The following is an 11358-nucleotide window of genomic DNA, read 5'->3' as shown; positions in this document are numbered from 1 at the left end:
GTGGGGAAACCGGGAAAGGCTAACAGGAAGGGGCTGGGGTGGAACCCCCCTCACCAGGCCTTCCTGTGTGGGACTCCCTCCTCACATGAGCTGAGCCAGACTGAATTATTTACACCTAGCTGGGTGAGTTGCTAGATGCTGAAGAAAGCAGATTTGTCTCTCCTCTTTGAGGATGGGCAGCATAGAAACAATGTAAAACCAAGCACAGGTAATCAAAACCGTTTTAATGATTACTGTTTAGACATTAACATTGTGGGTGTACCCCGATGAGCTGAAGCACACTCCGACCGCACACTACTGAGTGTTATAGTTTCTGTATTGAAATATGTAAAGACGTTCGCAAACTAGTACCTAGGGAGACACACATTTACAAATACACACATTCTAGATCGGATAAGGGAGATGTAAACAGAGGCCAGACTCCTTCCAAACAAAACCCACGAGACATGTTAGGAGAACCAACCGGTTCCCTGTAATATGAATGTGCAAAATTAAAGCATGATAAACTGATATTTACATAAATACCAAACCAACAATTAGCTTCTACATTGTCAGTGACCTTCTCAAATGTGTCACGAGTGGTTTTTCAATCCCCTCCTTGGAGAAGGTGGTTCGGAGGCTAAATTCCAACACTTTTAAAATGACACACACCACAGTTCTTACCTGTCCGACCACGGCCTCGAGGGCATGAGACATGATTTTATGATCAGCAGTCTTATTTTTAAACAAGCAGTTCTAAACGAATCTTTAGCTTCTAAGTAGGGAAGAAAACAAAAATTACAGTTGCTATTAGATTTACACTGAACAAATGATCCAGTTCCCCAGTTCTCCTATGCTGTAGCTGTCTATTTAATTTTACCTTAAATTTTTCTAAGGTCCCTTCCCCTCCCTTTATTCATTTTGGTAAGCTAGGCACATTTTTAAAGGAAGTTTGTGTCAAAACAGATTAGCAGTACAGAAGGTAACTCAAATTTGGACCCCGGCAACCAGTTTACCAGCACTCATCTATGGGACTCTGTCAAACAGTAAATATTCAATCCTCTCTCTTGAAAAGTATCTCTCTTCTCTCACAAGTGGAAAGCAAGATGGGCTTTGTCTCCCGAATAAAAACACTTAGCACTTCTGAAATTTAAAACAGCCTACTCAACCCACACACTTCCTAAAATCTTAAAGACAAAGAATATACATTTACGTTCCATCGAGACGGCTTTAGAACCTCCCCCCTATCCCGCTTTTTACATTATTCATAGTGGCACTCAAAATAAAAAAATAAGATCTGTTAAAAAGTTAGACTGACTATTCCACTAGATTTGAGCCTGCCTGACTTAAAGCCAATATTATAAAACCAAAGGTGCCGACTTCACACGTACAAGTCACTTGACATTATGTGTCACACGATAGTTGTGTAAATCACAATCTTTGATTTTTCTGGAGCTATTAAGAAAGGAATGAAAACTTGAAACATACCCTAATTGAAACTAATACACTTTGGGCCCTGCTTTTTAAATTTTAAGGCATGTGTGTTTCTCTGCTGTAACAACATTATACAAATTTACAATCACATGCATGATCTACAGGTTAAAAAAAAAAAAGGTTTGGATTACAGTGTTCTTCAGTTGTGAATCACAATTCAGCACCCATCATGTTACAACTAATAAGGCAACAGCAGTGTCGGGTACCGCGGCAACACTCCCTCCAGTCTAGCGCAGGGGTCGGGGAGAGCCCAGAAATGTTAAAAATCTTATGCCTGCTTGGGTAACCTGTCTACGTTTCCTAGGGGTTTGGAGCTGATGGAAGAGGTCCTACGCGAGTCACGCTATGGAGGCCGGCTAGTGACAGCAGCTGTGAACGAGCGACGGGCACAAGTTGTACTGTGCTTACGATCTGACCACGTGGTTCCGACCGGGTTCCGCGCTCGGACCTCAGTCCTTCCGCTGCCTCCTCGGCTTCACACTGTTTTCCAGGGAAGAAAACCTGCCGGCGTGGCCGTTCACGGCAGCCACGGAGCCATTCTGGTGGTCCTTCTGCTGCTCTCTCCTCCGCGAGGCCCCCTTCTTGTTGTAGGTCTGCAAGACAGACGGGCGGGTGGGAGCTCGGCCGGGGACCCACTGCATCCCCGGCGCCAGGCCTGGTCCTTTTGGGGCCAGGTGCCATCTGCGGCCAGGCACCCAGGAAAGCCTTGCCCTTCCAGTGTCTGGAGGGCAGGGGAGTGGGCCACGCTGGCCCCTCCCGCTGCAGTACCTCCTCCTCCTCCTGTCCCCTCGCATCCTCTGCCTTCACACTCGGCTCATGACTTCAGCAGTCATTTCGGCCCTGTATGTACGAAGTGCTCTGCTGCTAAGAGCAGGTAAATCAGGTGTGGTTTCGGCTTCGGTGGGCCCTGTCCTTTAACCTACCCCGTGCCCGGTCACTGCCCCAAAGTGCAGCTCAAACCTGCCACCCCCGCTGTGTCTGGGGAAAGGTGCTGGTCTGCAGGGGGCACAGGAAGGGGCAAACGCACTGAGCACCCCACTGCCTGGGACACATGAGGTCCAGGGCTGATGGGAGGCAGGTGGGGGGCGTCCAGCAGCGGCCACGAGAGGTCAGGCTCCCTTTAACGGACCCTCCCATAAGCAGAAATCTACATCACGGGACATACTTGGGAAGGACCGTCGGCCCCACACCTGAGCAGTGGGCATGTAAGAAAACCAGGACTTGGGGCAGATTTCTGTCTACAGCTGGGGACTACGATGGAGATTTCTTCAGATGTTTAACTTAGCCCCGAAGTGCAGGGCAGTGGGGCTACGACCCCTTGGCCTGTGAATCCCCTACTGTGTGTCTGCAGTGGCGGCGGAGGGAAAGGTCCGGGGTCTGCTGGATAGCTTTGCTTTCCCACGTGGACCCCAAGCCGCCCTGGCCAAAGACCTGGAACTCCAGGGACCTGGGGCAGACTTCAGCCCCTCCTACACTGGCAGACACTCCCTCCCCCAACCCAAGAAAGATGGGGGCCTTGACTGAAAAGATCCCAAATCCCAACCACACAGGAGAGTGAGATTTACCTGAATGTAGAAGTTTGTGAAGAGGGCAATCAGAGAAATCATGTATCCAATCTGGAAATACAGCCACCCAAGAGGGAAGGCACACGGCCAGATGACCCCGCAGGTGGTCTGGATGATGGTCAGCACAAACTGAAGCTGGGGGTTGGGGACAGGGGACACAGGTAAGAAGTGCAGCCACCGCCCACGGACAAGGCATCCGCCAAGTGGACGCTCTGCCCTGCACCCCCGAGTGTGGGCACTAAGACTTACAAACCTTCCTGTGGGTACAGTCATCTCAAAACCCCAGTGCACCCTCACTGTGTCCCCAGCTGTATATGCACCTGTATCTGTCTTACGTACGTGTTTCTCCCCTTCCAGCTACTGGAAACACCTTCTCTAAAGCTCAGGGAATAGCCAACAACACCATACTCCATCACCTGGAAGGAAGTTGCCGAGAGGAGATCTGAAAATTTCCCATTGCGAGAGATAAAAATCTAACTCCATATGGGGACAGATGCTTAACTAAACTTAACCGCTGTGACCCTTTTACAATACACACATGTATCAAATCGCCACGTTGTACAACTTAGACACCGACTTCAGGGACACAGTATGGGAGAGGCAAGAGTTTTTTTGTTTGATTTTTAAAAGGCAGGAAGGGTGCGGGCTGGTGTTTAGAGGGACTGGGGACGTCCTGGCAGGGCGTGCGCTCCCACGGCACACTTTCCCCATCCTTATCCTTCTGGTTTGGTGAAGGCTGAGGCTGGTAAGCAGACTTACACTCTTACTGGGATATAATGCTAATTCTGTAGATTATTTCTGATGCGTAAGTCTCGACAAGCAAGTGGGACTGCTTGGGGAGACAGGGAGGAGGGCTTAAGATAAGGTGTAGCTGCTGGAGGTGTGTCTGTTTAGAGAAGTAACAGCCTGGGGCTGGGCTCTGCCCACTGGATTTCTGGGCCACCTCCCAGGGTTTCTATGTAGGGAACACTTTTTGGTTTTGTTTGTTTCCTTTTTTAAGGTTAAGTATTCTAGACTGCCAAGTAGGTAGGAAGGGTGCTCAGAATAAATCTAGGCACACTGGGTGTAATCTCCTACGTCAAAGGGCAGACTGGATACATGTGGGAGGCAGCGCTCCAGTCTGTTCTTCTAAATCGGCTTCTGCAGAGCCCTGCGCTGTGTGGTGTCTCCTGGTCTCTGCATCACTTCTCCTCGAGGGTCAGGTTAAAGAACAATCGTCCTCCCTCACAGGTGGGTGAGAAAAACATTAACAAGGATGACAGAGACGCCAGCAAAGAGGTGGCAGCAAAATGTCAAACACAGACACAGCTCAGAAGAACGAGGATTTTTTCCCCCAGGTTATTTTTCAAATGGAAAAAATCACAGCTGACTTGGAGGGATCTGAATCAGGTGGTTTCTTTTCTTTTCTTTTTTTTTTTTTTCAAATATTTCACTAGGCTTTCTTTCTTTTTTTTTTTTTAATTTTTAGTTTTTTGGAGGAAGGTCATTAGATTTACTTATTTGTTTTTAGAGGAGGGACTGGGGACTGAACCCAGGACCTCGTGCATGCTAAGCACGCGCTCTACCACTGAGCTACACCCTCTCCCCAGCTTGGTTTCTTTAGAAAAGAATGTGTCAGTAAGGCAAGGCCACGGCTAAGAGGTTCGTATCTGCTATCAACAGGTCAGCGAGCTCTGGCCTATTGCCTCTGTGTCCTTGTCTATAAAACAGGGGTAATAACAGGAAATCAGGCTATAGGAACAATCCGTGTAAAACTGCTTGAGTGCCCGGCACACAGTACACTCAACAAATGTCAGTGTTTAACGTGAGCAGTAACAGTGTTAATGATTAAATAACAGTAATAATAAAATACATGTAATATATGTAAGATATACAATAACATTATATAATTATTAATAATAAAGTTCATGAAAGCAATCAGGAGGGGAGGGGAACAGGGTGTATGCTACACTGGCAAGTGAGGAAAGCTTAAGAATGGACGGTCGGAAATAACCACCAAGAGCAAAGGGTTGCCGGGGGCGCTGGTGTGCGAGTCCAGGCAGGGGGCCATCGCCGGAAGTACAGCAGGCACCACTGTCCCCACTACACAGGCCGGGAGGCCACCTGCCTCAGCCGAGCATCCTTGCTGCCTAATGAGCTACCGGGAAAGAAGCCTGGGCCCACGCTCCTCAAAAGCTCCTCCTGAAACTCCTGAAACACAATAAACAGATTTCACCTAGGATCTGGATCATAGTTAGCAGTCGTGTGGATGCACATGTGCTGTGCGCACAAACTAAGAACAAAGAAAGGGCTGAACCTGAAGCCAAGGAACCAGATTCCAGTCCTTGTTCTGCCATTCAACTAGCTACACACTCACGGGCACGTTTCCCCATCGACTGAAGTGAGCAGAATTCCCGGCTCTGTCCACTTCAGGGAGTTTAACTGGTCCAAGAGAGGGGGCGGGAAAGGCACACCTCAGGTGCTGGTCAACCCCCAGTAAGCCAGGCGGGCAGAGCGCGCGGCCCAGGGAGAGCTCAGTGCCCCCCGTGGCGAGGCCTGGGGGGAGAGGCCGCGTCACTCACCAGCTGCCCCTGAGTGATGTACTTCTTCCACCAGAGGTACGGCCGCATGGACGGGATGGACGACAGGCCGTAGTACGAGTACATGAGGACGTGGATGAAGCTGTTAAGGGTGGCACCAAAATAAGCTGCAGGGACAGAGGGGGTGGGGGAGGGGTGCATCAATGCTTTACGTACAACAGGTGAAAAATAAATAAAACCCAAGATTCTTTTTAAATCCAAAAAAAAAAAAAGTTTTGAACAGGGGCTGGCAAATGCTGCTGCAGCAAGCCCCGCGCGGGCATGCGATCAGAGCCAACCGCCCCCCAGCAGCGCAGGCAGCCGCAAGGCTGCGTTAAGCCCAGCTCAGCTGTGGCTGCGCGGGGCGGGGGGGGGGGGGCGGGGCGGGGCGGGCAGCTAACGCAGGTGTCAGGAGCCCTAAAGGCTTTGCTGCCGGGCCCCCACCAACCCCCAGAGGCAGCTTCCCGAGCACCTCCAACTGCTGCATGGGCGACTCGGGGAGGGCAGCCGACGGCGGGACGCTGGAGGCCAGAAGCCAGCTGGCTCTACACACCTGCTGACGCTGGAGAGAACGGGGAGCCACCGCCTAACTCCTCCCCGGGCTGCGGCGCGCAGGCTGTACGCACAGCCTTGCCAGTCACCCAGCCCCAGCCCAGCTCCTTGCAGACGAGAGACCCGTCTTTCATCTCAGGCTTCGTAACCTCCAGGAGGACCACCAGATCCTGCAGGCTCTCCGTTCCCTGCTGCCACAGCAAGCAGCCAGGTAGAGCCCCCCGCCTGCCCCCGTGCGGGCAGAGCCCCCCACCTGCTCCCGTGCGGGCAGAGGCCCCCCGCCTGCCCCCGTGCGGGCAGAGCCCCCCGCCTGCCTCCATGCAGGCAGAGGCGCCCGGGCCGGGGTCAGAAAATGGGCTGCTACTCCCCGGCTGTGACAGTAACTGGACAAATCACGTCCACTCTCTGGCCATCTCCTGTAGGCCAGGTGGGGCTGGCTGCAGCCTGTCCCCCTGCGGGCTCTCTGACATTTCTAGCCCCGTTCCAGTGTCGGGAGGTGCTGTTCCTACTACGGTTATGCTGGGTCACCCACAGCGGAGGTGTGGGCTCTCCCAACCCTCCCACAACCTCAGGTCTCTCCCACACCGTAAGGAGTCGTACTTGCAAAGTCCTTTCTGGTTCTAAAATTCTCTGTGTGGCTATCGGTGGGTCGAGTTAACCAAGGGCAGCCTATCCTGGGGGAAAACGTATATAAGACTCAGGCTCCTGGTCAAATTTGTCGGCGACAGATGCGGGAATTTTGACTGGGACACACTAGAACTCCTGGGCTGAAACTGGTGGTGACAACTTAATCTCTGAAAATGACAGCACCCTTCAGACCACAAGCTTTCCAAAACCACCCATGTCCTCCTTAGAGAATTTACGTCAAATGGTGCTTGTCACAGAAGCCGCCCAGCCAAAGGGGCTTCAGGGTGAGAGTTGCTGTATCAGAATACACGCAGGTCCCTGAGGTTCTACTCAGGTAAAGCTGTTCCCTGGTGCCCACTCAGTGGTGTGAGTCCCTCTTCCTGCTCTGTCCTTGTCAGTCAAACACCTTCCCAACTGTAGAGAAATACAGATGAGAAATCTCCCGGAATAGCACCCTTGATGATGGAGAACTCTGTTCCAATTTCTTAACGTGCCCCAGGCTGGGAATCTGGTATCTCCCTCATCCTGCCAAATTGGCACAGGATGTGTCCCAAACTGGAAAAAGGGTCCGTTGGCTCGCTGGGTGCACAGCCACACAGACTATCATTAGAAGCGACCCGGACACCAAGCTCAAATGCGTGACCCAGACATCTACAGACACCGCACCTTTTCTCAAAGCCCCAGTTTCAAATTCTGCTTCTCCGCTCACAACTGTCCCCAAAGACATGAGACTCACAGTGGCCACAGGGCACCCAGTTCATCACGAACCACCAGATGTTGAACATGCTGGCGTGGTGGTAGACGTGCAGGACGGTGATCTGGTGGTTGTTCTTGCGCAGGATGAAGAAGAAGGTGTCCATGAACTCGATGAGCTTGGAGAAGTAGTACCACCAGAGCACGCGGATGATCTAGGGGGAAGGGGCCGTCAGTGCCTCCTGCCGGGGTCCGCTCCCTCCCGGCATCCTGCGGGAACCCCTGCAGCCGGGGGCGCCGGTCACTCTGTGCTGCCTTGAACCAGAACACCAAGGAGGGGGGGCCCTCAAGTGACCACAGGGAAAGCTTTAAAAGGGCTGCGACACCCTTCGAGCCCCTAACAAAACCTGCTCCCTCTGCAGGAGCCTGCTGAGCCATGGGAAGAGGCAAACTCCGGGGAGGGCACTTGCGATCTCAGGGGCCGGCAGGGGACAGGACACGAGGCAGAGGAGCGGAGGAACTGGGGCCCCCAGCACCAGGTCCTGCCCAATTAAATACGCCACACAGGGGCTCTAGGGGAATGACTGGCAGGGGAGGGTAGACCTCAGTGGGAGAGCACATGCTTAGCGTGCATGAGGTCCCGGGTTCAATCCCCAGTACCTCCGTTAAATAAACAAACTCTAATCACGCATCCCCCAAAAAAGGAATTTAAAAAAAAGGAGACAACTGCCCTGCTGAGTGTATCCTGATAGCCCTTCATTAAAAACAAAAACCCCAAACACTCACGGAAGCTGAAATCTAAAGACCACCCTTGAGGGCACTTAGAGGAATGGTTTAAGCACTTCAGACATTATCCTCACGATTCCGTTTATATTATATAAACAGAGCTTAAATACTGATAAATGCATGCACATTTTTCCCCCTCCCGGAAGCTGTTACAGGACTTAATTTTTGCAGAGAGGGAAATTTTAGTTTCCATTCTATACCTCTTTCATGCTGTTTAACTTTTCACACCATGTGTACATATTGCTTTAAAATTTTTTAAAAAAATGTCAGCAGGGATACCCTGAACAGCCACCTTGTCTTTTGTACAATTTCTTTCTTTTTTTTTAAAACAGACTTTAGAGCAGTTTCAGGTTCACAACAGAACTGAGCAGAAAATACAGAGTTCGCACACAGCCCTCCCCACTCACACACATAAACTCCCCTGCCCTCAGCCTCCCTCATCACTGCGGCATATTTGTGTACAATTTCTTAATTAAAAAAAACCAGACAGTACCTTCATATCTGCTTCTCCTGCGCTGTGTGTGCCCTGACAGAAGAAGTTATATTTGCCTTCCCATACTCCCATCACTAACTGGAAAAGAAAGACAAAAGGGAAGCGCCAATTAGCAACAACATCAGAACCAGGAAGAGCCCTGATAGTCAATTAAACTTCATTAGTTTAGGAATCTGGGCGAACTGACCTTGGGCTGTGCCGAGGCAAGTCTGCTCTGACAACACGCATGAAGATAAAGGTGTGTGAACGGGGGTTTAAACCACCTGGGCCTCCTCTTCACATGGGGCGGGGGGCTGGGGTCACTTGGGAGGCCCTGCTTTGCTAAGCGGCCTCTCTCCAGGCCCTTGGTTCCCCTGGCTCCCTCACGGGCACCCGAGTGACCCCATCATGGCTCCGGTCCTGCCCTGCATGGCCTGAGGGAAGCTGCAGGTTTTCACCATCAGGCTTTCCCTAAGCCAAGCTTTCTCAAACTTGCCAGTGCAGGGCCAGAGTCACCTCAAGGGCACGTTGAAATACTCATGGCTGGGAGGCCTTTCTGGCCCGTAGGTCTGGGTGGTGTCCAAGAATTCCCATTTCGAGCACTTCCCAGGTGATATGCTGGCTGAGATCCCCCAGGCGGAGAGCCACTGCGGCAAGCCTGGGGGTGGTGGAGCCCAGCCTCAGTCTTCATGACTCCCCGAAGCTGCATCATCCCCTGATCTGCAGACCGAGGAAACTGGCCAGCCTCAGAGTTCACCTGCAGCACAGCGGGCACTGTGGCATTGCAGAGAGGGCACCTGGCCTGGGGACAGGCCCCAGGGAGCAGAGCGGCAGGGCCCCCAGCACTCCAGGAGGGCCACAGATGCCTCACCTGCACACGGGGACGAGGCCCGGCCGGGGTGAGCCCTGCGGACCTGCTCTGGCAGTCCAGAGGGAAGGTCTGATCTGGCCACCCGGGGTGTGACCGGTCCACTATGCCATCGGTCCACTATGTTCCAGACAGAGAAACCTGCATGAGATGCTCCTTCTTCATGCAGACGGCGGCTCACCGCCACGTGTGGGAGCCCCAGCACCCTTCAGGGGTCCCGGTGGCTCTCCCTCTAGTGGTCAAGGGGGGCCGCGGGAGGAGAAACCTGGGGTGGTCCAATAAAGAGGAACTGACCACTGGGCCTCAAAGTGCGGTTCCTGACATGCCCCCCGACTCTGGAGCACGAGCATGTGTGGGAACTCGTAAGACATCACGTTCTTGAGCCCCGCCCAGACCTTCAGAATCAAAACCCTTGAGAACACAGCAGCGTGGTTTACAAAGGGGGCCCCCCCCGCCCCCGCCGCAGCACCAGAATCACCATCACCCAGCATTGCCAGGAATTTGCTAGAAATACAAAACCTCGTGCCCCACCCCACACCTACTGAATCAGAAATTATTGGGTGTGAAACCCAGTTACTTGGCAGGTTATTCGAATGTAACTGACATTTGAGAACTTCTGGCTTAACGTCCTGCTGCAGGATGGGCTCCCCTGGGGAGCTTTTAAAAAATCACTAATGCCTGCCCCACCCCCACCCACCCAGCAGACCATTAAACCAGAAGCTTACAGGGCCTTTTACCAGCTCTCAAGCTCCCAATGGGCAGCGAGGAGTGGGAGCCACTGGTTTCGTGCTACCTGATTCAAGTGAGAAACAGTTCACTTCCAGTGCTGTGGGAAGACGCAACAGACGCGGGACTCAAGAGCCCCTTGCTGCACACCCCCCGGCAACTGTCCTTGAGCAGAGTTTACCGTGGGAGCCACACAGATGCTCTCCGGGAACAGAAGCTGATCACCAGGGTCTGAAGACAAACCGTTAAACTTCCACCCAGTCTGACCTCAGAAATAAAAGCCAGCAGTGGGTGCATCCCTGCTTCAATCTGATTTTGTTTCTGATCACAGGAGCAACTAGCTGAGATGGTGTGGATACTTCAAAGAAAACTCGTCATCACTTCTGGGCAGTAAGAGGCAAACATTTTCAAATACACCAGGAGAAAGTAAAATCTTTGTTCACAGAAGACTTCCTTTGAAAATAGAAATTTATAGTTGTTTTACATTATTAATGAAGGAGAGGCAGGTGGTGCATTTAAAAAATACTATGGAACACCAGACCACACCTGCCATCTATTTCTGTAAATAAAGTTTTATTGGAACAAAGTCACTCCAGTTCATTTACAGTGTGTCTGCCGTTCATGCTAAAATGGCAGACGGGCTCACAGAGCCTTAAAAAGAAAGCGAAGTTGTGGACCTTGATGACATTTTCATAGGTCTACCGCCAATGAGAGAAGTAAGTACAACACAGCAAAGTTCAATGAAGGTAAAAGCGTGCAATTTATACCTTTATTTAGAACAGCATTACTTGGCAACATTTAAAATTTACTAACACATGGTTATCCTCACTAGATACATTTTTTGGAAATTTTATCATCTTAAGAATCTAAAATTCTACATGGCTGTGTTCACTATTGTCTTACCTTGGCAGGGCTTGAGAAAAGCCAGGAGTGCTCGGGAAGAGGACCCATCCTTCCCCACAGTCATGCAGGTGCCCCAGCCTGCAGGGTGGGCCGAGACGGAGGGATCTGTCAACTCTCCTGGGAGGGACTCTCTGG

At 51.6% G+C, this 11358-nt stretch overlaps 1 protein-coding gene across 2 annotated transcripts in view; it reads right to left on the bottom strand.

Annotated features, from left to right (window-relative positions):
- Nucleotides 1-209: 209 nt before the first annotated feature.
- ELOVL5 (ELOVL fatty acid elongase 5) overlaps nt 210-11358 on the bottom strand; it is a 59632-nt gene continuing 48483 nt past the window's right edge. For both annotated transcript variants that reach the window (XM_031688641.2, XM_072944804.1), the window contains exons 4-8: nt 8748-8825; nt 7512-7683; nt 5600-5724; nt 3039-3173; nt 210-2066 (exon numbers count right to left, since the gene is read on the bottom strand). In XM_031688641.2, coding sequence (XP_031544501.2) covers nt 1923-2066; nt 3039-3173; nt 5600-5724; nt 7512-7683; nt 8748-8825 — 654 coding nt within the window. In that variant the 3' untranslated portion in view covers nt 210-1922. The remainder of the gene's footprint in view (nt 2067-3038; nt 3174-5599; nt 5725-7511; nt 7684-8747; nt 8826-11358) is intronic.

The sequence above is a fragment of the Vicugna pacos genome, chromosome 20 (assembly GCF_048564905.1).
Source record: "Vicugna pacos chromosome 20, VicPac4, whole genome shotgun sequence".
Lineage (NCBI taxonomy): Eukaryota > Metazoa > Chordata > Mammalia > Artiodactyla > Camelidae > Vicugna > Vicugna pacos.
The sequence above is the reverse complement of the archived record's forward strand: the minus strand, read 5'-3'. Positions and strand labels throughout refer to the sequence as shown.